This window comes from Lissotriton vulgaris, chromosome 8, assembly GCF_964263255.1.
Source record: "Lissotriton vulgaris chromosome 8, aLisVul1.2, whole genome shotgun sequence".
Taxonomy (NCBI): Eukaryota; Metazoa; Chordata; class Amphibia; order Caudata; family Salamandridae; genus Lissotriton; species Lissotriton vulgaris.
Genome location: NC_141696.1, coordinates 172,115,794 through 172,142,245, shown reverse-complemented (window position 1 = coordinate 172,142,245; position 26,452 = coordinate 172,115,794). Strand labels below are relative to the sequence as shown.

General features: G+C 43.4%; 1 protein-coding gene across 1 annotated transcript in view; it reads left to right on the top strand.

Moving 5' to 3' along the window:
• The window catches only part of TENM4 (teneurin transmembrane protein 4), a 1,632,468-nt gene that overhangs the window by 1,524,061 nt on the left and 81,955 nt on the right, over positions 1–26,452 (top strand). Inside the window, exons 23-28 of the mRNA XM_086933907.1 lie at positions 2,029–2,290; positions 7,920–8,187; positions 13,674–13,817; positions 15,681–15,930; positions 17,529–17,549; positions 25,095–25,327. Of these exons, the coding sequence (XP_086790033.1) occupies positions 2,029–2,290; positions 7,920–8,187; positions 13,674–13,817; positions 15,681–15,930; positions 17,529–17,549; positions 25,095–25,327 (1,178 nt within the window). The remainder of the gene's footprint in view (positions 1–2,028; positions 2,291–7,919; positions 8,188–13,673; positions 13,818–15,680; positions 15,931–17,528; positions 17,550–25,094; positions 25,328–26,452) is intronic.

The window sequence follows — 26,452 nt, the reverse complement described above, 5'->3', positions numbered from 1 at the left end:
ACGAGGCTGGCCGGACACTGCAGCCGGCCAAACGGACATGCGCACTTTGCAGGTCTACTCTCCAGCCAGCTGTCTTAGACATCTGGGTGGAGACCAAGCGAAGGTCTAAAGGAGCGTCTGTCCAGCCGACTCCACCCTATCCAGGTACTGCTCTCACGCAGAATGAGAGCAGCGTCTGGAATGGTTAGGGAAGTTATCTCTTCCTCTGGTGCCCGCCCGAGCCACGGACTGCAAGGACACAGATGATGCAGCCCAGTTAAGTGCATTTATTTTATTTTTACTGTAGTTGTGATGCATGCAAGTGCTTTTATTTTGTATTCTTGTCTTATGTAAATGTGTTTTTGGGGTGCACTGGGGCACTTCACTTGCCTCACCACTTTTATATGTTACCAGCCGCTTCTGGAAGGGGTCTGAGACAGCACAGCAGACTGCGGTGTCCTACAGGCTGGTAACACTCCCATTGTAAATGCTGATGAAGCCCACAGATTTTAGCACCATGGCAGTCAGATGCTGTGCTAACACCAACGCTTGTTTCTCTTCGCCCAGACAGAGGAGCCGGCAGGGCGATAATGACATGGAAACTTTCCATTAAAAGACAAGCGTTTGATGCGTGGTTGGGAAGCTCGCAAGGGGACAGCTGGATTTTCAAGTGAAGACTATCACATTAATGCAGATGGAAAGCCTGCCGGTGCCAAGGATTTGTTGTGCGAATCCTGTTTTTCCTCCCCTTAGCAACTTTGAAGCCAAAGAGCGCGGTGTGCAAATTAATCCGCTCCTTCGCGACTTTTAATAAGATCCTGTACGTGTTCACCTCTATCCACTGCAATCCGTACACGGATTTTGAACTGTCCAGCTTTTGCACCCCATGCATGACTCAGTGGCGGGGTCCTCTGTTATGGCGGAGTAGCGTCGCCCCACCTGCTGCGAGCGCAGCAAGCACACACATTAATAAAATGGTAATAAATGCCATTTTACTTTGATTGAAGGCTGGTGCTGTTCCAGCACAAGGGCTGGGGATGGGGCTGATTTGTGCAATTGCACTATTAATGTAGCCCCTGCCAGTGCGCATGTCAGATTAGCCAGCTGCCTACAGCCGGCCAATCTGACATGCACACTTCAGCCTGCATGATCCCAGGGCTGAGAAACAGCAGAGGAACTGCAGCCACCGGCTCCTGCTGCAAAGTGAGCGCAGGATTATCCTGTACCAACCATAGTATTGGTTGGAATCGCATTGCACAATCTAGGAAGAACTTCCCTTTCCTGCTGTTGTCTCCACCGAGGAGCTAGACTCCCTTTCCTGCTGTTGTCTCCACCGAGGAGCTAGACAATGGGACGTGGCTCTGTGCAGCATATATGGTGAGTTTTTTGGGCATCACACCCTCATCATATTTTAATGTTGCCGTCCGCCACTGGCATGACTACTTCATCCCATAGCTCTACAAAACAAGAAAGATTGGGTCTGGCTGATCTTTCCAATGCTGTTTTTCATGAGCCAATAAGTTGTCTATCTGGATAGCACTGGGGAGGCTGCACGGTTCTAGATATGAATAAAAACCATCAAAAAGGAGACACCCATGACATCAATAATTATCGCTTATATAACACGAGTGCACTAAAGTCATAATGCGCCGGTTACAGGTGGGGATATTAGCTTAGTAAATTGTGCTGAACTGGCCACCATGGTAGAGTTGCGGCCATCACAAGGGTTCTGAGGTCAAATGGTAGCTCGCATGTGAAATCAAATTGGGCCACCTAGTTTGCTGGTTTTCCCGCCTCCTGCATGCAGTGTTCTCAGACACATACACTATGGTGGCCTTAATGGCTCAGTTTATTGGTTTACGGTTAAAAATGTAGAATGTCAAATAAAGGACCACAGAGTACTGCTTGCTAAACTGATGGTCATTGCCTGTAGTTACAGAGGGCATCCCTAGCAATCTGATTGACTGTCTTGTTTTCAACATTTCAATTCTGCAGGGCGCGAGAGGTGGAATCCTTTTCATAACCTTGTCATTTATTCCCTGGCCGCAGCTTCGATCTGGTCACCAATGGGGGCGTTTCCATCACACTGCGCTTCGAGAGAGCGCCCTTCATCACTCAGGAGCACGCGCTGTGGTTGCCATGGGACCGCTTTTTTGTCATCGAGACCATCGTCATGAGGCACGAGGAGAATGAAATCCCTAGCTGCGACCTCAGCAACTTTGGCCGTCCCAACCCAGTGGTCTCGGTCGCGCCTCTAGCTGCTTTTGCTGGATCTTGTGCTGAGAAGGGTCCGATTGTTCCAGAAATCCAGGTTTGTGACTTTTGCTTCAAGATGCACTTGTTCCTATTGGTCAGTAGAACTTGACTTTGTGTTAAATATGGCTGCTGCTTACCTGCTTTTCTGTCCAGGGAGGGTCAGAGGTCAAGCGCTTTGAGGCAACCATAGGGTGCTTACTGGTACTCTACAAAAACCCCAAATACAATAATTGAACAATTTCCTAATGGAGGTCACCATTCATTTTAAATTGCATGTAATGACCATGTGTATCAGTGTCTGTCTTTGTGTTTCTAAAAGTGCTTGACACCTTGTCAGTAGGCGAAGGAGCAGATGAGCAAAGATGCAGCACAAAAGAGTTAGGCAAGGAGGAAATGTGAAGCATTCCAAATGGCCTTTCCAAAATCAAATTCTATTGAGGATTGAGAACGTCTATGTTTGAAGTGCCTCAACACATGGATAATGGAGACATTACATTGATTGCCGCCTTAAGCCACACTTCTTTTGTGAAAGTGTTTTATTCTCTGGATATCTTCCTGTTCTCCTTAGTGCTGTTTCAGAGCGGTGTGTTTCACCTTTTCTTTTAATTCAGTTTCTACAAGATTTTGAATTTTGTTTTTAACGTTACCTTGCTTTATGCCTCCATAACTTTGCAGCGTCATGGCAACTGTGCCCGGTACCACTTCGAGCAGTAGTTAAAGTAGGTTTGAGTAAGAAGATTGAACTTTGCATTAGGAACATAACATGAATAAAACGTTAAAAACATAACTTAAGTATCAGCAAAAGTTACAAATAAATTTAAAAAAAGCTAAAGCATGACTTTGGGGTGTAGACATGAGCAGGGCCACTGGAATTATGTGATTGTGTGGCTGCGGCGATTTTTTGCTTTGTTGTAGATTGCCAGCATTTACCACACAATCCATCATCTGCCACGTAATCTGCAGATTTGAAAAAAAATGTTTTTGTTTCTAGCTCAAACGGTTCAAAAGTTACTAAAAATGCTGCAACACACATATTTGTTGCTTACTGCTATGTTTGCTTATTAAAATAGTACTAATGAGGGGCAACCAATGCCCAGACAGTATTACGAAATTAAAAAATGACTAAATAATGAAGTAATGCTATTACAAAATGTGCCGAATAATTTGCCTTTTCTTGACGCATAATTTACGCATTGCTGGCACTTAATTTCACCCTCTCTTGACGCATAATTCCTGTGGCCCTGGTTATGAGGGCCAGATAACACAATTGCCTGGCCAAGGAGACCTATCTGGTCGCAGGGATAAAGACACCTGAGCAGTGTCGCTGATGATGAGCGTAGTGTTCATCCAAGCAGGGCACGACGCTTCATGAAATGCCCTGTAAATATCCAGCCCTGCGCTTTACTCCTGTTGGCATTTACAGAGTCTTAGGAGCACTCTTTCTGGGCGTTGAAGTTCAAGGAGATGGGGCCGTACTCCAACAATGACGTCACCTTGGTGCTGCCCAATCCGCAGATTATAGTCCAACCAGATTAAAGGCCAGGCGGTTCTGAGCCAGGGATGGGATGCATGCCCATAGGAGATGGAGTTTATATATGTCCATTTGGGAAAATGCCAGAGGTAGCAGAAGTCAATCAATCCGGGTTTGTGAAGCGCAACTACTCACCCGTGAGGGTCTCAAGGTGCTGAGGGGGAGGGGCGGGCATCCCCGAACCCCGAACCCCTCTGTGGTTGACTGATATCTTATACTTCCTATGTGCTCTCCACCGATGGGTCTATTGGCACAGGGCCTACTAACTCCCAGGCTCCAAGTTATCAGAACAGGTGGAGCTTCAAAGCCTTCCAGAAGCCATCAGGGAGTTGTCTTGTCGCAGATCCAAGGGGAGTGAGTTCCAGAAGGCGGGATCCTGGTTGTAGATATTCTGTCCCATTTCAAGACCAATTTTAACTGTGACCACCTTGATGGAGATGAGATATGTCTTCTGGGTGCTTCGGCAGCAATGTGTCGCATGACGCAGGATCATGACGTAATTTAAGGGCTAAGCAACCTCGCTGTGGCTGAATCCTCTTTTTCGTGTGAAGGGTGTGCAGTGTTCTTCCTTGCTGCTATGATTAGGCCTGGGCACATTTTTAATTACGTTGCAGTAATCTGAGTAATTTTGCTTTACTCTTATGATGTGAAATTACCAAGAATTACGCTGTTGCACCCGCGTGCATCATGTAGATTAATTTGGGACAAAAATGCCTATCCAAGAGTACCGTTGTATATAGCACTATTTTCTTGGTGCAAAATGCATCTTGGGTGTCTTTTGCATCAAGAAAATAGTCCTAAATGCTGGGTTACGCTCTTTGTTGAGTATTGTGCATTTTTAAACAATTTACTTTTTTTTAGTTAGGAGGGGCTTCTTAATGTATAGAACCTTCCGTAGTTATTAGACAGCATGTTGCCCACATTTAGATCAGAATTGAAGAACCGGGTTTTAGAACCCAGCATCGCCAGGGGCACGCCCAAAGTCTTCGGGTTCACCTGTCTTAGAATACAGAGACACGGGATACTTCTCGGTGGACGTCAAAGATCAAATTTATTGGCTGCAACCAGGAACAGAAGTCTACGAAGTACGACACGGGTAGTTTGTAGAGACTGCTCAAGCAAGGCAGGGTGTTGAAAGTGTGGATCCAAACTCGTGGCCCAGGAACCCCTGGGGTCTGCAAAGCCTCCTCAGGGGGTCCACGAAAACGTAGAAAATTAAATAATAATAATAGATTAATACAGTGTATATAAATAAAGAAGTTAAATGTACAATTGAAAGATGTGAACGTACTGTAAATGGGTTTACGAATTTGAAACTGGAGGCTAAAAATGAAATTAGAATCCTCAGATTTATTCGTGGGAGCAGTGCAGGTGCATCAAACAGAATATAGTATGGACGGCAAGTGGCCTAAATTCAATTTAGAAAAGCTACAACCTTTCTAATAAAATTAAAATTTTGATTTTAGATTTTTATTTGTGTTTACCAATTAAGTAAAATGTGTATTTTTTGATTAATGCTTTTTTCTTAATTTTGTGTGTATTGTTTTGTGGTTCAAACCATCCCCAATGCTTAGGCTGGGTCCCCGGCTTCCAGTAATGACTCGGTTAAGGGTGGGTCACTAGAGTCTAATAATGATTCATTGGGGTCCCTGTGTTCCAGTAATGATTAAGTGGGTATCCGCAGAAGTGTTAGGTTGGGAACTGACCTAACACACTTAGGGTTTACTGCTGGGCGCCATTTTGCCAGTCCACTTTAAAAGATATCACTACTTAAAACACAGAGCGCGTCGGCAAACAAGCCTTTCTCAAACTGCAGATATTCCTCATCTAAATAAAAGCACAGGTTCTAAATTAGATATACCATCCGTTGCACGATGTGTCCAGGTTTTAGTGAAATTAATTTGCTGCTTTATTTTTAAAAGTCTGCAGTGTTCTCTGCCCCCCCCCCCAGAGGGGGTTGCATATAAAGTTAATTAAGTCCCAGTAGGCAGCAGTGAGTAAGATCTAAATGAGACTACATTATTAAAGGGCCTCAGGGAGTTGGTAAAGAGGGAAAGCATTGCGACATGCACACCAGGTAATGCATTGTATCATAATGGTTGCCAAATGCCAACGCAAGGCTTTCCTCACCTTTAATTTAAGTCTGAGTTACACCTTTTTTTGTTACAGCTTAAACAACACTTTGTCGCGCATTCAGATGAACACAAGAGTTCTGGTACCAAACCCGCAGCCGCCGTTTGCTGAGATAACAAAGCACAATCCAGGGAGTGCTCATTCTATGAATAGAAATTGATGCCACAATTTTAATCAAGAAACCGACACATGGCCCAAAAGTCTTTAACCCCTTGGGCGCGGCCGCGATTCTGTGCCTGTGCGGCACATTCCGATCGCGGGTGTGGTCATGACGGCCGGGAGCCGTCATCAGCACATGAGCACTGTGTGCCATGACGGCTCCCGGCTGTCATCAGCATGGAAGGGGTTAAGGAGGCGCATGCTATATTTTGACCATTACAAGGTTAATCATCCCTCTGCAGTCCAACCTTATGGCAAATAAGGGACCTGGGTCACTGGGAGATAAAATGGATTTGCTCAGGATCACCCCATTTGGTCGAGTTAGAAGGTCGAATTTTAGACCATGGCTTAAGTTTCGGAGATCTGCAAATCGCTCACAGTCCAACATTATCCCCTTTCGTGGTTGAGACCTTGAGGCCATGGCAGGTTCTGTGATGAGCACCCTGTGTCCACTGAATCTACACTGAGATCTCCAGATCATTCCATTGACCTAAACTGAAACCTGCAAGACCAGCAGCAACCCCCAATGTGTGTCATCGCCAAGAAATCCAAGCCTGTTCCGGACAACTGACTCATCCCACCCGACGAAACTCACACCTGTGATGGACAGTTACGTTACCTCGTCCCAGCAAAACCCAAACCTGCTCAGACAATTGAGTCATGCAGTCCACTGACAGCAGACTTGAGTCAGACTGAGTCACCCAGACCTTGCAACAGCAACACCGGAGTGAGGCAAGCGAATCACCCATCCTCAACTAAACCCAAACTCTGCCAGATAATGGAGTCACACAGTCCTTATCGCAAAATTAGATCAAGCATCCACTTCTAATACAAGGAGAATAGGACCATTAAATCAGACCCCCTTTTTTTTGTTTATAATTTTTGGGCGGCCATTTTTAACCCTTTGCATGCTGTTGACGGAACCGCTCCGTCATCAGCTGCGGTGGCGCTGTGCTGATGGCGGAGCGGTTCCGTCATGGTCCGCCCGACGCTCCTGCGCGGCGTGAATTCCGCGCCTGCGCTGAGCGTTCTATTGAGCGGGCGGGGCCATGACGGAACCGCTCCATCATAAGCACAGCGCAACCGACGCTGGTGACGGAGCGGTTCCGTCACCAGCATGCGCCCGCCGCATTTCCGCCCCACCCCCTTAGCACTGCGGCGGAATAGCCGCCGCAGTGAAGGGGTTAAGATGAAATCTTCTATAGACTTCAGAGTCCTTTGTCTAAGAGATTTTAGCTTCACAAACACGAATTGCCTGTATTTCTAAATATGAAATGCAAATTATTCTTCATTTCACAAGTTGTTAGTAGCTGAAAATTACTGGAACAGTGACATACTCATAACAGTTGTCAAGCAGTTGTAAAGTTTTGTTGTAAAGCAAGAATCCTGTGTGGACATACAAGAAAAGTGTTAAATGTAGACATATCTTATTTACTGAAATAAAGATGTTACCGTAAAGGGGGCCATGTTTTAATAGTTTTTTTAGTGTATTTAGAATAATATAGGAAGAGATGCTGGGGGGGGGGCAGGGGATCGAATCTAGATTAAAAAGGCATCAAGGGCATTTTTGAGGGTGGTGTCCAGACTGGCAAGGATGATTTGATTGATCTTGCTGCAGGGATTCATCTCATTGGGCCTCTTCGGATACACCTTTAAGCTTTGACCCAATCGTTTTAACTTAGCTGGAGGCATCATCTTTGAACTAACTTAAGATCAATGCATATGTTTCTTGTTTTTTTTGTCTGACATTCTTGCAGACTTTTACGTGAGGAAGTCTTATAAATTTCCATAGCAGACATTGGCCATTTATTAACTGCTGTACGATGAAGTGAGACCTGTGCTTCCTCTTCCTGTATTTTAGGCCTTGCAAGAGGAGGTCAGCATTCCCGGCAGCCGCATGAAGCTGAGCTACCTGAGCAGTCGCACTATCGGCTACAAGTCTGTGCTGCGGATCAGCTTGACGCATCTTGGCATCCCGTTTAACCTCATGAAAGTCCATCTCATGGTTGCGGTGGAGGGCCGCCTTTTCAGAAAGTGGTTTGCGGCTTCGCCGGATCTCTCCTATTACTTCATCTGGGACAAGACCGATGTGTACAGCCAGAAAGTATATGGCCTCTCGGAAGCATTTGGTAAGGAGTCTGTTTTCTCTTTTCCTTGCTGTTCAGTCTAATAACTGTGATTACATGCCCCTTTCAGCCAGGTTTCTTTCCAAAGCATGACATATTTCCTAAAATGTGTAAATGTTGAAGGTGGATCCGGGTGCAGTAGGTTGGTGGTACTTCCTTTCAAACTATACCACTTTTTTTGTTAGATCCCAATTACCTTGTTTAGTCTCCACTGATGATATGTGACATCATTTGTGAAAAAGAAAAAAAACCTGTGCTATGTAATCCTTCTTGCATCAAAATCACCAAGTATTGGGACTTTAGATTGTAGCTTTGTTAAATTTGAGTAGTTGGGTTTTGAGACCTAGCATGGCGTTATTTTCTTAAATGTCCTGTTTCTTTGATGTCGATCATTGGATCTCAATGGGGTGATAGGAAAAGTAATCTGCTTTTCTTTTCCCGGTTATACCTTGCACACCAACAATAATGATACCTTTGTTGAGATTTGATGAAGTCTTTCTATGTATTAAGATTTATTCAGTAGATGGATCCCTTAAACAACCCAGCTGTTGGTTTCAATCATAAAAAGATAAAGGTCCCTTGGTCCTTCCAATATCTTTTACAGTTTTTTGGGAAACACATTTCTCTGGGAAGAATCACAGTTCTAAGATGAACATCAGCCTCATGTCCTTTTTGGGCTGGGACCCACTCTCCTTGCTGACATCTGTGTATTGAAAGCTGGGTATAGGAGAGAGGGGAGAAAATAATTCCCTTTCAAAATATAAATATGTGCACCGACCTGGAGGTCACTTTAGTTATTTAGGCACTAATTCTGGTTGGGATGGAGCTGGTTATGGCTTGCTTTTGTACTCAATCCACCTGCCCCTCAGATTACATCAAGAGTAGGTGTGGTGGAAATGGTTGGGTCTGTGTAGAAATTTGCACTACCACAGAACCACCAGCCTGGTCTCAAACAAGAAGTCCCAGCTCATTGCAGGAAGGCCGTCCCTTAACAGGATGATTTTTCCTGGTATCAGGAAGTCTTGTCTTAGTGCCTATGTGATGAACCTATTCCATCATAACCGCTTTATCAAAATAGTTATCCCTCAGGTGGTTCCGCAAGAAAAATTAGTAGTAAAGAAGTACACCGAAATAAAAAAAATGTACTTGTTTGGAGTTGCAGTGTTACTGAAAAGAGTGTACCAGTAGGAGGAAAACACAACATTTTATGGATCACTGGGATAGACCATCATTTGTGAACTTTTCCTGACACTAACCCTCTTATTTTCACTATCCTAAATCTTGGGAGTTTACTAACCCTCTGAGCATTCACTGTTTCAGATTTTGCCTCTGCGGGGTGTATTGGCCCTACTTCTGGCTGTTCTACCAATCACTGTTACTGCTCGGCACAGACCCACAAGCTCTCTTTAGTGTTTAAAAGTATTAATTCCTGTGCTGGATGCTGCCTGTCAATTGAGTAGGGGTTACCTACTTACATCCTATTATTGCTCAGCGTAAATTAGCAACTGGTTTTGTTTGCAGTTGTGTCTGTTGCCAAAAACAGGAATATACTGCTCTCAAATTCTGGTGTCCAATGGGCGGCAATCTGCTGATAGTGGTCATCAACAATTACTAATTGCAACTCAGTTGGGTTACCTTAATTGAATGTAGTTATTCAAGAAAGTGACCTGCGACAAGTTATCGGATTGTTTACTCGTGATGATTGCGGATGGGTTTTATGGGGAAACGTACACCCTTCTAAAGCGAAGTCCATTTTGCTCGACCCCCAAAGAAGTGTCGTCCACTGTTGAGTCTTAAATCCCATCATCTCCAGCTCTTCCTCTTTATCATCTTACCAGGGTTAGTAAAGTGAGCACCAATCATCTGTGCAGAAGAAACACCGGGAATAAAAATGTTGAATAGTATTATTTTAGCAAAATGCTGTGAAGGGCCGCATGAGTCGCGAAGCAGAGTAAGAACCTTAGAAAGGAAAAATTTCCCTACTCATAACTGTCCATTCAAGTAAAAGAAGAAATGAAAATAAACTGTACTATAATTTAGACTTATTATTACAATTGTAGTGGATACTAAAGCTAATGAAACATGAACAGAGAACATTTTTTGAGAGCAGTAAGCAGTACTACGGGAGAACTCTTTTAGGTACACGCTTTGCGAATCTGCCCCAAAACGTCCAATGTAAAAATGCAAACATGGCACAGTCCTTTCTATTTGTACTAATTTTATATTAATATTCGCGGAATATTGTCATTTGTGTTCCCATTTTAGATATTTTGGTGCCAATTTGTAAGAGTATGTATCAGAGTAAAATTTTATGAACTCCAAAAGACCTTTGTGAATAGGCCACGTGAGCTGGAAGGATTCCCTTGCGAATCCCAGTCAAGAAGTCTCCCTTGTGCGCCGCCTTGACCTTTCCCCTTGTGGTTTCTGTGGCTTAAAGCATTTTTCTTCTGTAGTCCATGTCTGTGACCTTGCAGTGGACTTTTTAAGATCTGGATTTCATTGCTGTGTAATCCAGCTGGTTCTTCATGGTGCCTTCTACACTGTGTGAGCCTCTCTTTAATGTTTGTGGTTGTAGGTTGTGTAGCACCTTAAAGCTCACCACACAGTACTGCCTCTGGTTGTGATTGTCACAAACCTTTTAGAATGCCTCTGGCTTCAGATACTCAATGTCGCTAATCTTGGACGGCACTTCCTAATGTCCTACAGCGCACTTACCTCACCGGGTCCTTCATCTGGCACTCGTTATGTGTCACTGACCTCACATAGTATTTTCTGTTTCATTTGGTCACTGCCACCTCCCTGAGCACTTCCTTCTTCAGCCCAGTGTCACTAACTTCACAATGTATTGGGGCAATAACCCTACAAGGAAAGTCCTTCCTAACCCTCTAAGGATACTGACCTCCCCTGACACTTCCTGCTTTAGATCCCCAGAAACACTTGACGGAGCACTTTCTGCTTAACACTCCAAGTACCACAAGGCTTACAAAACACTTGCTGATTCGGTCCCTCTTTGCCACTAACTTTAGAAAGTACCTCCTACTTCAGTCCCTCAGAGCCACTAATTTTAGAAAATACCTCCTACTTCAGTCCCTCAGAACTACAAATTTTAGGAAGTAGTTGCTACGTCCACTTACTTGTGTCACTGACCACAATGAGCACGCCCTCCTCCTGTCGCTAAATGTCAATAAACTCACATAGCATTTAATGCATCAGCCCCCTGATGTCACGAAATTCACAAGGCGCTTCCTACTTCAATCCCTTGGTGCCACTAAATTTGCAAGTTAATTCCACCCTCCTGTGTCACTAACCTCACCTGGTTTTTCCTGCTTCAATCTCCAAGTGACTCCCCAGCGCACTTCCTGCTTAACTTTCAAATTGTCAATAAATATGTAAGTGACTGCCTGCATGAGTCACTCAGTGTCGTCAACTTTAGAAGGTATGCCTGTTCACTAGGTTGACCGGGTTTTATTTTAGCCGAGAGTCCTCTTTTTAGTTTCCTCTGACATGGTGCTGCAGAAGTTAGCCTTTTAAAGTCCCACAGACTTGTTCCTGCTGGCGACCATATATTGGAATAATATTTCAAAATAAGTAGCAATACATCCGTAACGGGTCAGAAACCACCCCGCCCCCTCCAAAGAGAGATGAGTGCAAGCTGGGTATGACTGGCAGAATACTGCCTTCTGCCATGAGTGTTCTTGAAAACCAAACATTGTCAAGGTTTGTTGTTTTTATGGCAGCAATGGGGAGGGAGCACTGACAAAAGCATCTGAAAGCAGCATGGGCAAAGGCAGTAGGTCACACCTTTTGAAGTCGATTTGCTTTGCCAGTGGTTTTTAGTGATGCTGTGCAACAGCGCTAAAGAGTAATCAAGAAACGGTGCCTTAGAGCATTCACCCATGTAATTTCTGGTGCACGCAACATGCATGCACACTCCAACAAACAGAAGCAGATGCTTTTTTTCTTTTTCTTTATTAATTCAAGTTGATTGGTAAATAAAAAATAAAAATGGACCGCAAAGCAGTTATTTTCTTTTTTGAGGCATGAGTGAGGGAAGCAATACACAGGATGTTAGTGTGGAAGGAAGTGATGTAGAGGGAAGAAGCAACATGGTGTCAGAAGCGATTTGAAGTGAAAGGGGGCAGAAAAAACACAAAGGACGTGGGTGGGGGGAGCTGTATGGAGGGTGGGGGAAGAGGAGCACACGGGCTAGATAGATGTACATGCTGCTGTTCGGGGAAAGCACAGGGCGTAAATGCAAGATGGGGAGAAGCACACCAGGGTGAGCGCAACATGGAAGAGAGCGTGGGTAGCACATGGGTGAGCGAGAGCAACACAGAGTGTGGTGGAGGGGGCAGAGCAGTACATAAGGGAGACAGCTGGAAAACACATGCAGTTTCATTGAGTGTTTAACCCAAAAGGTAAAATAGTGCTTCCAATGTGAGCACTGGGACAGGCACAAGAAGAGAAACTAAAGCCAACAAAAGTTGATGGATAAAAAGCAGCAAATGAGTGATAATAAATCCAACCGTTGGTATGCTTTGTGCTCACTTTAAGCTGACATTAGGTCTTTTCGCCAACAGACGTCTTGCATTGTATTAGTGAGACCTAAACATGGATGATGCAAAAAATAAAGCCATCTTTTTTGTAACATCCGTTTTTCAAATGCTTTTGTTAGATCTCACTCTCCAGGGTTTCTGGGTCACTCATCGGCTGATTTGAGTTGAAAAATAGTGCTTCCTGCATTCCAAAAGAGGTGGGAGTACACACTCAACTAGCCAATAGAAAAACAGTAAGACTAAAACACTCCTGTGTGTTGATCGAAAATGTGATTGACCATGCCTCAAACCAATAGCTGAAGGTTCAAGAATAAAGGAAGCTAATGGATGAAGGAGTCAGACCCAAAGCCTTGAAAACTAAGTACTAAATACAATCTGCCTGCCATGAAAAGCACAAGCGCCACACACAGCAAAACGAAAACTTGAGAAGCTTTTCCCACATACACATTTGCGCATTAGCATTCCTGGACATTTTGAGGGTTAGCTATACCCCTCTTTTGCAGGTAACTTTGACAGCAGTAACCTTTCCAGAAAAGTTCGATCCCCCTGAAAGCTTGTCTTGTGCTTATTGCCTGGCTGCAGTGAATCCCAGCTTCACAGATATCTTGTCTTCCAAATGTGCAACCTACTGTGTAAAAGCACCTGAAGACACAGCTAGCTTAAACGCATTGTAAGCGGGTGCCTTTTAAATATTTAGCACATTAGTTCAACACCAACTACTCGGTTGACCTTTCATTTTAATGCAGTGTGGCCTTTAAAGAGTAAAATATTGAGACTCCAGCATTAATGTGATGATTTTTTAAATAGGATTTGCCTCTGCCCGGAGGAAAGCCCTTTTTTTTTTATCCTTCCTCCTAATTAAAAGCCCCGGCCAGCTGCTGAATATGCATATCCATCACTCTAACTCTCTTTCTTTTCTTTTCTGGCTCCTAGTGTCGGTGGGCTATGAATACGAATCATGTCCGGACCTGATCCTGTGGGAGAAGCGGACCGCCGTGCTGCAAGGCTACGAAATAGACGCCTCCAAGCTCGGCGGGTGGGCGCTGGACACACACCACGCCCTCAACATACAGAGCGGTGGGTGAAAATGGCTGCCTGGAGGATGGCGGCGCGCGCGCTGCACCAGTTAATAATTTAGCCACCATAAAAAAAAAAAAACAAGGAGCTCGCTTGGAACAAATTATTAATGATAGACTACATTTAGTGGCGTTTGCTTCTGATGTGTAAACCTGTTATGGGCATATGTGTAAAGGGCAAGGCCTTGGTTTTCCTTGAGAGCTGACAAACATTTTCTGCAATTTAATAATCATCCTACTTTCACATATTTGAACAATTGACCAAATATAAGGCTCAGATTTCGAGTGTTTCGTGTTTAGCCATCCATTATAGGGAATTTGTTAAAATACCTGCATATTAACTTTAAGAGTTTGCCATGGATGTCATGGGACATTAACATACACTCATGTAGTGAGCACTGGGAAACATATGGAGATCCATGACAAGGGAGGAGACGAGCCCGATATGACGATGGTGGCATAAAGTCTCTGTGCTTTCTTGCATTCCATCTCCATTGCTCTCGAAGGAGTCATCTCATACTGACCGGTGATAAACTGGACACGAGTCGCCGGCAAATGTGACGAATAAGGATGAAACTAGAAAAACCTAGATACAGACTCATTTGAAGAATAGCAAAAAGACTAAGAACTCTTCAGCACCACTTAGTATTCAGTTGCCTTAGTATGATTAATTGCATCAGTCATCTTAATTATGGTTCAGCCAACCCGTTTCATCATTCCTTGGCTTTTTCAAGGCGTTGCTTATTCCAAAATTCTCTATGGCTCACAATGGTCTCCCAGCACACAGAGGAAAGAGGGCGTATTACGATGACTTTAAAAAATATATATTTTTAACAATTTTATTTATGACGTTGAAGGTCTCGAGAGCAGACTCTCAAATGAGTTTTTCCAAATAGTAAATTGGCGCATATTTTGATAGTCATTGGATTCGTAGTATACCTTATGCAGGAGATAAAGCCAATAGCTTAGAAACTTTAGTCACTTTGTTGTAAATATACTTATGATTACAACTACATAGCTTTCAGATACTTGGATACTTTTCTTGCTTGGATCAAACAGATAATTTTACTAGCTGGAGGGGCAATTAAGACCTAAAGATGTAAAAATTTCAATAAGGGACTGTGCCTTTAAAAAGGCACAGCAGGACCAACTTGGATGATGATAGGTGGGATTGTGAGGGTAGAGACACTTTTGGGCAGGTCTTTGTTTGTGACAGAGGTTGGCTTTAGTGAATGTTGTTGGTTGATAAGCAATTCCAGATTTGGCAATGGTGTAATTTCCATATGTTGCTTGGCCCTGCTTGATGCACAGCTGTATGTAGAATTGTATTCTAATAGTCTCTTTGCACAAATGGAAAAGTTCATGCACTTGTAATTCTGCGCATATAAATGAACCACCAGCTGTTCTCTTTATGAGCTGTCCCTGACTTGGTGACTTAGAATTGTTAAATTCCTTCCCTTTTTATTGATAACTCCACCTAGAGCAATATAGTTCTTTCATTCCATACCACAAAAGTGGACAACCTAGATCCACCGGGTTCCTTTTCGATGTGCGTAAACCCCTTTAGTATCTAGATTCTGGAGCCTGCGGTGCAAACGCTACACACGAGACACATCCTCACTCATGAAATGACTACATTTCAGAATCTTGTCGGCTGTTAGTCGCATTGCATCTAAGCCATGAAAATGCAATACATAAAAACAGGGATGCCGATTGGCAGGCGCACACAATTCGGTGTACCAAACTGTGTTTAAATCATACTCCAGCCTACCTTGTTCCTCGCTCTACTTATTTGGAAATTTAAGCTAAGGTCCATGTCTGGCAAAGCCTGGTTAATTTTTTTCATGCGACTGTTCTCTTGCAGGTATCTTGCACAAAGGGAATGGAGAAAACCAGTTCATTTCCCAGCAGCCTCCTGTCATCGGAAGCACCATGGGCAATGGACGTAGACGCAGCATTTCCTGTCCGAGCTGTATCGGTCTGGCAGATGGCAACAAGCTATTGGCGCCAGTTGCCCTGACATGTGGGTCTGATGGAAGCATTTATGTTGGAGATTTCAATTACATCCGTAGGATCTTCCCTTCCGGCAATGTCACCAACATACTGGAATTAAGGTACACCAGGGTGTTCGCAGCAACTTGCAACAGGGTACCGCATTCAGATCTGATGTACTCAGTGCAGAAATTCATGGAAGGCTATTTAGAAAAGTCAGATGAGGCAAGATTAGCAGCAGGGGCTTTTTGTGAACGAAATCAAAAAGGACAAGTTCTAGTTTACCCTCAGGTTTTGAAAGTATGATTGGTTTATTGTTGCACATAATGGTCATGTCTTCAGGGGAGATGGTTCAGACTTCTAACCCCATTGTGCTATATGGCCCTCTGGTCTGGTTCACTTGGTCTGGTGTCTGAACCCCACCCTGATCCTATATAAAATTGGGAATAATTCATTCTCGAGCGTTGATTTTTAGGTCTTCATAAAATCCTGGTACAATGTCCCCATTTTGGATATCTTTGTAACCGAAGAAGATGCCTGCCTACTCGAGAATTTATAGACTTTAAACCCTTCCTCCTTTTTGAGGATACCATTGATGAAGTTGTTCCTTCATTAGCACGGAAATAGTTTCTTCAGTTTAGATACAAGACGTCCCCCACCAAACTGTTTTGTAGCAAGTGGTGGTCATGTTCTTTCTGATGTTACATGTTCCACTTGTAAAAGAAGCCCCAAATACTTAGCCCATCTGCTATATTTTTGTCCACACTATGAGAATTTGAAGGCTAAGTGGATCATCCCCTTGTGTAGGTTTATTGGACCTAGCCATTATTTAGAGGTGTTTAGAATTCTTAGCACAGGTACCATCAGATTTGCGGTATTCGGCCTAGACAAATTCCTGTGGGCTTTATGGGTTAGACGCTCTAAGTGTTCTGTGCAATATATTTAGTTTATAGTAGTTAATAATTGATATTTTTATACTAATTATATGTATTGTCGAACATGGTTCTTATTCTGGCATGGGATTTTAAATGTTTCTTTTTATAAAATGATGTATTTTGGGGATTTTACAATCATCATTTTGCGAGTAACAAGTGTATGTATGTAATATTTGCGATGTACTTTTTAATATCTTTGTGATCGATAATAAAGTTATGGTGATGACCGAAGTATGTGTCAGTGCATTGGAGTGCACCAACAACAACAACAAAAAATTAGCCACTACGCACACCTAAAACAACATGAAAAAAGACGAGCAGGGTTTTTGCCAATTCTAGATGTTTCCTTAATGTCGAAGTGGACAGTAGTGTTGTATTTATTACAGTTGAATACCTTGGGGAAAAGGAATTTGGTGCTATGCATGTTTTGGAGGGTAAGTGGAGGCCTCCGCTGCACACTTCCTTCGTGAATTATGTGCCAACTAAGGGAGAGAGACTTATTGCAGCAGTGTGGCATTACTCGTCCGTAATAAATGAGTAGTAGTGGCATTATTTTCTAATTAGAAGTGTATTTTGATGATGAAACAGGCTTGCAGAAAGGGGGTAATCTAGAATGATTTTCGGGCTATATCTGTGTCCCGCATATTTTACCAAATATATCGTCCGGCTGCTGTACACATCATTTTTAATCACAATCTCGATGCATGATACGGTTGATGTCACTTTTTTAGGCTACTAATGTTGTTTCTTCTCTTCTGTCCTCCTGCTTTCTTATCTTCTGTCAGAAATAAAGATTTCCGACACAGGTAAGCCCCCTGTGGGTTCCCTTTTACAGCTTTCACTGTCCTTCGCGGTGCATGGTGGTATGTGGGAAGTTGTAGGTGCCATCGACTTTTCAGTCTCACATGAGACCATGCAGCTACTGTCGCTTGCGAGACATTTTGCTTACTCGCAGGGGCTTGGATCCCAGTCATTGCTTACCATTGGTTGACTTCATCGTCACTCTCATTTCCTTGTTTCTCTTTCGTCAGCACATGCCGGCTGCACTTCCTTTTCGTGTGTTTGTCTCTCCCCTGGAGCATGGCGCAAGCCCTGAAGTACTTCTTCCTTGCGTCCTTCCACTGCTTTTGCTTTTGGAGCTCCTTTTTTTGTAGTCGTTGCAGCACTCCATAAGAGTGCATGTGTTTGCAGGCCATTCCCCGCCATCCCTCCTCCCACTCTGCATTACAGTTGTTTTTAATAGAGTGCAAAATCGTCTTGAGGTCACAAGTGCACCTGATTACTTTAAACGAGTTCAGATTCATTTTTTGTAGTTGCTTTTCTTGTGTTGTTGCTTTTCTTGTGTTGTTGCTTGTCCTGTCCCACCACGTTATGTTGCTTCTGCCTCCCATCCTCGTGTCATGAATTGTGTTGTTTACCTCCTCCCATCCAATCGTTGTTGCTTGAGCCCTTCCATCCTACCAGTGGGGGAAAAAGCATTGGCAAAGCCAATAGCTCTCTCATACACAACCTATTGGTGTTGTCAATGCTTTTAGCCATATTGCACAGCAGTGCAGCTGAAAGTTATCAAAAAAATATTTTTAAAGCTTGATATGGCAAAGGTAAGTCTCATCTAGCGCACTTTTTTAATTGGGGGTGGGCACAGCAGGAGACATCTACACCCTCCGTGTTGCTCGTCCTTCCGCCCTCCCTCCACTATGGCTCCTGCTTTGCCCTCCTTCCAGCAATTAAAAAAAAAAAGGCATTATGACATGGCCGCATCATAGCGCTTTTTTTCCTCAAAACTTTCTGTCGTACTGCACAGTAGCCATGCTGCAGCGCACCATGGCTTTAAACATTGACAAAGGCACTATCTCACATAGACGAGACCTATTGGCTCTGCTAATGCTTGTAAAGATGAGTCACTGTCGAATGAAGTCAGCACAATTTAAACGAATGTAGGCAATCTGTCGTGGACCCTGGAGTCCATCCGTCACGTGGAGTGACGCTCAACGCTTTTCGCGGATCTATAGCTAGTCATGTTCAAGCGGCACTGAGAGATGACAAATTGGGGTTAGATAGGCGGGGACACGGTTTAATCGATAGCTCATAATGCTTCCAGTGTCCGCAGGCTACAATAAAGCACAGGAGCAAGATGTTTTATTAAACGGAGGGCACCCCACACGCGGGGTCCCTGGACCGCCTTCACTTCATGAGAGCAGATCATTGAAACTTAGATGGCAAGGGCAGTTGTTGCCAGATCTAGGTCAATTCATAATTTAATAATCGCCCCCTTTCTTGTGCCTATGTCCTTTGGTATTGACATAGTCAGTCTGTAGTGAAAGATTGTTACTATGAGGTGGAAGGTACCTTTCACAAAAACAACACAGGAACCATTATCTTTCATTGAGTCCTGGCTGAGATACCTCAACAGACTAATGCAGAAGTTTCTGTAGACTCTGGAGGCCACGGGTTCGAATCCCACCTTCTCCAATCGACCTTCTTACCTCTTTGGTTCGATAAAATCAAGTGCAATTGAATTGGCTGTTACCAGTGTTTGAAATGGAAAACTAGAAGTCCCAGTACCTCCTTGTTTCTGAGAAGTGCCGGTACTCTCCAATTGCAAGTACTACATCTCTCTTGATAAGTGCCGGTATTCTCTCTCTCTCTCTCAAAATAAAAAAGTGCCGGTACTCCGTACCCGACAGTACTAGCCCATTTAAAGCACTGGTTGTAACTCCTTTCACCAGTAGTAATCCTTATACTGATATTTGGGCAGACGGACCAGGGAGTGTACCAATTGGGGTTTGAACCTAAAAACGCTGAACTCTGCAACTGATACTTTAGACCAGAAGTCTACTTTATCAGTAATCATAACCATTCATTTTCTGGGAATACCAAGATCTCTTCATTAGTAGTGAGATGTTTCTTGCTTTACACTGCCTTTGTGTTGTTTAGTTATTTATGGTTATAGACAGCTCAGAAGGTTGATGTGTGTAATGCAGAGAACTGGGCATAAAACCTATAGAGGAAATATGTTGAGTCCTGATTAGGCCAACAGCGCATTTTAACCTTCTGTAGTGAATACATTTTTACTATTGAACTGTTTTCTGGTATCAAAGCACTAAGGTTCCCCACAGTTTCAGATCTGTTGACAAAAGAAATATATTTATTAAATTACCAGGACCCTATTCAGGGACGCAAGGGGGCTCATTGGATATTTCTGGGAATCGACATTCTCACAGAGTCAATATCTGTGCTATGTAGAGCACATTCCATGGTGCAAAGGATGGTGTGGGGCCAGAAAATTGCCAAGCGCCCGTGAATGAAAAACTGTAAAATCTGACATAGAAGAAAAAAAAAGTTTTTTAATGTTGTACTTCACTTTCTGTGCACTCGTGTCAATATATTAGTGCCAACATTTCAGATTTGCGTCCCAAAATAAAAGCTGGTATGCGTCAGAGGACATCTGTCTGGAACTAGGGCGAGCAAAGCTGTCTCATTCTGCAGAAAGCCATCTGGTCTCACTGCTGATGCAAAAAAGGACTTTTTGGATTGACTGTCCCACACTCTGAATGTTTTGAGCACAGTCCTACTTTTTGGATAATAGCCTGGCCTCCTTGCAGAATTCTTTGTTAGAGTTCAGCCCCATGACTGTCTGACAATGGTGTGTCAGGAAGTGTATTGTGCCCGAACATTGTTGTCAGAATGTTGCTTAGCATAAATATCGTCCTAAATATTGTCCACACAATATGGCCCCACTGAGGTTAACAATAGAAATTTTTCACCCTGTGGGATGTACAAAAATACCAAAGACCCAATATTTCTGTGAACGATATGTTGACAAAAGACCGAAATGTTGAGGATCCAGAAAAACATCGTCAGGATATCGTCTGACATGAATATTAGGTCCTAAATATGGTCTTTAACCGCATCGCTGCTGCGGCGATTTTTGCGCTGTGCGGCAATTTTAAAATTACCGCGATACATGACGAGCTGAGCTCGTCATCAGCATCGAAGGGGTTAAAAAATGTCAGTGTTTATGTTGGATGATATTTCTGAATTACATTCTGATATTCAGCTGTAGCTTTGAGATATAAAACATGCCACTTAACTTCCTTTATGTTGTTCCAGTAGAACGGACCTATCCGGGAGGCTGCCTGCCCAGTCACGTTATCATAGGCCCCTCCCTCCTGACATATTCTTTTCCACCTCTTGTTCCTTTCTAAGCCAAAGAACAGGTTACTCAAGGTTATACAAACCATACGACCAGCCTTGTTTGATTTTGATCACTGTTTATTCATTGCGATCTATTTTATAAAATCGAATTAATCCTGACCTGACAACACAGTGCCCTCTTTTATCGTTAAGAAAGTTTGTTTTCCCCATTCTTTCTATTTTTTTGTTTTTTGTTTCTTTTTCAATATTCTGTGAACTTGGCATTTTTGCACTCTTTATTTTGGCTCCTCAGTTTTTATTCAAACACCTGAATTTCAAACTCGGATTGTAGGTTTGTGTGCGCATGCTTGTACGTGAGGAGGGGAGGTAGGTGCCATGGGAGCTAGTAGAACAGACTGTGTGTGTGTATTAATATCAGGGGCTTGTATTGAGTATACATGGAAGGAAACTAGCTTTGCATTGTGGAAGGGGAGCTGGGTGATGTGGGAGGTAGGGCATCAGATTGTGTCTGTAAGAAGGAGTGGGTGGACTGGACTGTTATTGGGCGGAAATTAGGTGGAGTAATTGTGCGCAGCAGGAGGTTGGTACAGTGAAAGGTAGAAGACCAGAAAGTATTCTGCGGGGAACACGTGTTGAGTGTGAGGAGGCAAAAACGTGTGTGTTTGAGACTTGCTTATACGGTGGGTTGAGCATATGTGTGTGTGTGGGGGGTGGGGGAATAATTTGATGTGTGTAGGCTTTTTTTGAGGAGTGAGACGTGTACAGTGGGAGGTAGGAGACCTTTTTGTGTGTGTTGAGCGACAAGTACTATATGTGATTGGAAAGAAAAATAATTTTTGTGTCTGTGCGAGAGTGTAAACAGGGAGGCATTTGTAATGTATGATAGGAAAACACTGACTGTGTGTGGTAAGAAGAGTAATGAGACATAATGTTGTCGAGGCAGAGTGTCGGGTACTCTTCAGGATCGACTAGCCTTTTAGGGCAATCAGGCAGTGATCATCACGAACAGGTTGATTGATGGAACCACACATGCAAATACAACGTAGGCCTTTACAACGCGGTCATTAGCATAACGGCGTCTTTACCATGCATGCCTTTACAACGAATGCCACTACCAAGCATATGCCTTTGCAACGCATGATTTTACAATGAAATGTAAGTATTTAGCAGGTAAGTGTTACGTATGTATATATATTTTGGAGGCATTATAGTTACCTGTGAAATACTTACATTTTCATTGTATAAACATGCGTGGTAAAGGCATATGCGTTTTTTAAAAATAAATGTTGATTTATCGTTTTTTTATACACAGACATATAGGTATGTGTGTATATAATTTTACAAATATATTTAAATTATAAATTTATCTCTAATTACCATGTATATAGTCATATATTTTTATGTATATATATTTTTTCTTATAACAACCCTAAACCCTAAAAATTCCCTTGCCACCCACAAACCCAAAACTACACTAAACCCTCAAAATTCCCTTCCCACCCAAATCACCAAACCCACCCTAAATCCTCAAAATTTCTTTGCAACCTAAAAACTCACAACCACCCTAATACCCTTTCTCCCGAAACCCACAGCCGCCCTAAACCCTAAAAAAAAACATGCCTTTTATACATAAACACACGCTCTACCTCTAAAGGCTTTGGGCTTACCTATGAAATACTTACTTTTTTCGTTGTAAAGTCAAATGCATGGTAACGCTTTCATTGTAATGGAATGCGCGGTTCATGCTGCCTTGTAGATGCCGTTTCCCCCCACAAACATTGCTTACAGCAAGCTAAAATCCCAAAAATCTTCCATAGGCTGCAAAACACTTACAAGTTCCAAACTGGCCGATTTGCAAATGTGGTCCATGTTTTTTCAGCTATCTGATTCGTGAAAGAGGTCCACTATTATTTTGTTGCCCGGGCCTATTTTGTGCCTCAGTTTGACTCTGGTACTGTGTGCCTGAGTCCAAGAATTGTGTGCTGGTTGGCAGCAGGAGAACCAGAAATGCATGTTTGTGTGTTTGTGCATCCGCGTACCCACAGTGAGTACCGTGTTACCAGTTCTTTAAACTGCCAGGTAACATCTTCCATAAGAGACAGCGAATCTTCTTGCTTGGTCAACGAGTCCCATCAAAGTCGCGATTTGCAGCTTTACCATAGTCCGATCAAAGCAGACTCCACCGCATTAACGACGGCACCCTTAGAAACTTTAAAATGTTGAAGTTATCTTGAAGGGTTCATTTAGTGAACCATTCCTCCTAGCAAGTATCTGCTTCCACATCCTCTCCACATTCATAAAAATTATTCTTCAATGGGAGGGAAAGGAAAATGGATTCTGCATTCAATCGAAAGAGTACACGAAAGCCTTCGTTTGAATAAGTGACTAGCCAGGCTCTGTGGGGTTAACATCGGCAGAAGTTACTACTTCCTTAAGCCCCAGCTGTGGGGCAGTGGCCGCTAACGAGTTGTGTCTCGTGAGCAGTAGAGCCTTCGTAAACCCTGATAAACTTCTGTGTTGTTGTGGCGGGAGCAGAAAAAACCTGGGGCAGGGACTTTAGAAACGCGCATGCGCTTGGAGGTGAGGTCAAACCTCATTACACCGACATAGCTGCAGGCGCGTTAAAGTAGAGCGTGGGCACAAATTTGCTTTGAAAACGCAGGTGTGCAGCCTGTGTCTAAGCGTATTTACCTCGTTTGCTTGTTTACCCCACCTGTGACAGCTCGGAGTACAGATGTCCTCCGCTGTCCACGAGCCTTAAGGTATTAGCGCGCGCGCGGAGCCGCGCTGACTGACATTCATCCCGGCTTCACCAAGATGGTGTCCCTGAAAGCCAAGGCCTGATCAAAATGGATGGCGGATTCCCCCAGGGCAGCGTTCCTTTACGGGTGGAAACCACTTGGTTAGTATGAGTGACGTGCAGGTGAATCAAATAATGCCCCCGCAGCCGTCTGTCACCAGCAAGCGGCGCAGATGGAGGCAGAACCGCCAGGCGCGGGGGCTGTCGCGAAGGTCAAACCGTTTTATTTAGTGAGAAATTGTGTCGTTTGAAGAGATGAGATCTTCTCAGGCCTTAATAAGATAACTCTCGGGGGGATATCCCTGGCAATATCCGGCCCGCGTTCCCCCCTCTCTCCACGGTTAAGTCATTTGAATGTAGAAAGGATTTCAAAGCTTGGAACAATGGGCGGCATATGGCATTGTGGACAAATATACACTTCAACAAGTCATGGCCGTGATTTATGCAGAAATGATGTTGATTATAATTTGTTGAGGTCGGAGTATCTGCTTTTGAGGACTGTATTTTGTGTTGGTTCGAGTAAAGGGTTGTGACTGGTCCAAGGTGCGAAAAGAGGTGCATCTTCTAAAGTGGAAAGAGATAGGATGTGCTAGACGCTATTCCTAGGGCATTCTCTGTTCACTATGAATCACAAGTCCACTGGGCAAAGTACTAGCCATCACTGAAGCTCGTGCCAGCAGCATTCAAGGGATAGCAAATTTCAGTCTCCAGCACCGCAAGTTCCAAAATTATTCACAATGCAGAAACCAGCTCAATGCCGTTTGAATGTTGCTGGGAATATACTTGACTTGGAGGGGTGTTGACACAACCCAAAAAAAAATCTCTAAAGCAGAATCATGTTTACTAAAATTCAAACTCTTGCTGTTTGATTCAAATCACTATTTTTATTGCGTGTGCACGATTTTTATGTTTTCAAAGCCAATTTAATTTCCGTATTTTTTGTTAAGTATTTTTTTTCTTTTAGAGTAAGGGTGGAAAAAGAAGGAACTATGGGCCATATGTACTAAAGCATTGCTCCAGACACAAACACTGTAAAAACCCCTTTGAGACAGCATGTCATATATTCCCAATGGCATACTTATTTCCTGTCCATTGTGGACCATTGAGATCCATTTTCTAGCGATTGTCCAGTCATTTTTAGGCACTGATGCTTTGATGCTTTCTGATAAAATGAGGATGTAGTCCCAGAAACTAAATGACAGTCCAGAGCTTAAGTAAATGGTTGGTAGAAAAATTATAAGAGAGGCTTAATGTTGAGATGGTGTTAGCCTGTGTCTATTTACATAGGTTTTGTCTTGGTGTTTTTAGTTATTCGTGTTTGGCTTTGCCTCAAGAAGGTCAATGGTACGGAGCCCTGAGAGCTCTCCGAATGACCTTCCGTATTACCTTTCAGCCACAGTCCAGCACATAAGTACTACCTGGCGACAGATCCCATTAGTGGATCCATTTACCTCTCGGACACCAACAGTCGACGGGTCTACAAGATCAAGTCTACCACCGATGTGAAGGACGTCATCAAGAATTCAGAGGTAGTGGCCGGGACTGGAGATCAGTGTCTTCCCTTCGACGACACCCGCTGTGGAGACGGAGGAAAGGCATCCGAGGCCATATTGAACAATCCAAGAGGTAAATAGTGGCATTTATCATTGTTTAAGCGCAACAGATCAGTATATTTTTGCCCTAATTTAAATGTACTGTATTCTGCTGAACTGCTGAGAAGGTATCCATGCAGGTAATTTATGTGTTTGTGGAAATTTGGGATGACAAGGACATCTTCCAAGTGGTTTTCATTTAGTCACGAGCCCCTATTCCATTTTAGGGTCCCTCCTTGGTGACCTTGGGATAGTAGTCGATAGTGTTTGTGTCCGCCTACGGGTCCTACTCAATTTATCAACTGTATTTGGCACACTCCACCATCGACTGCGTCCGTGCATGCTCCTGTCTCACTCAAGGAATTTGACTGTTTATCAAAGATTTCGCTACCTTCGCTGTAGGAGCACCCAAGTTGTTGGAATGTGACCAGGAAGGCCCCTAGCCTTTGGTGTTTTACCATCGTTGGCTTATCCTCTCAGTTCTTTAGTCTATGCCTTTGAACCCATTGCCCATGTACATGTGTTTTTTTTGGACATGCTCCTGGGTGGTAAGCACATTTTGCTGTGGTTTGCCACAGGTACAGCAGACTCATCAGCTTCCCACTTGATGGATTGTCTTCAAGATCTAGGTTACTGAATGCATTTTAATGACCTAAAATCTGGTGCACTCAAAACAGACATTGGCATGTTAGGGAAACATAAACCATTAGGCAAAGCAATTGCAACCTAGTTTCAAAGGGTACTTGTATTTTACAGGTGGAAAATGTATTGACTTTCCAAGAGAATGTATCACTGTGTCAGCTGGTTTGGAATTGGGGCATATGTCTCCTTCTTTTAGCTACTCACAAATCTGGGAGTAATTTCGTATTTGTCTTTCCTGCATATGATGACAATTGTTTATTAATTATTTACGTGCGAGTAACATTGGTGTAAAAGTAACATTTGGTTGCCTCTGGCCTAGATATGCAGAATGCTGATGGGGTAGAGTGCACATGTGCAACAGTTGTTGATGGTCTTCAGAAGACTGCACATATCTCCACACGTTAGCATGCACTGGTGCCTACCTCATCAATAAGAGGGTCCATTGGAAGACATTCTGCACCACCCAATGTACATCCAGTGACCAAGGCTCTGTGTGTGCCCTCTCTCAACCTAGCCA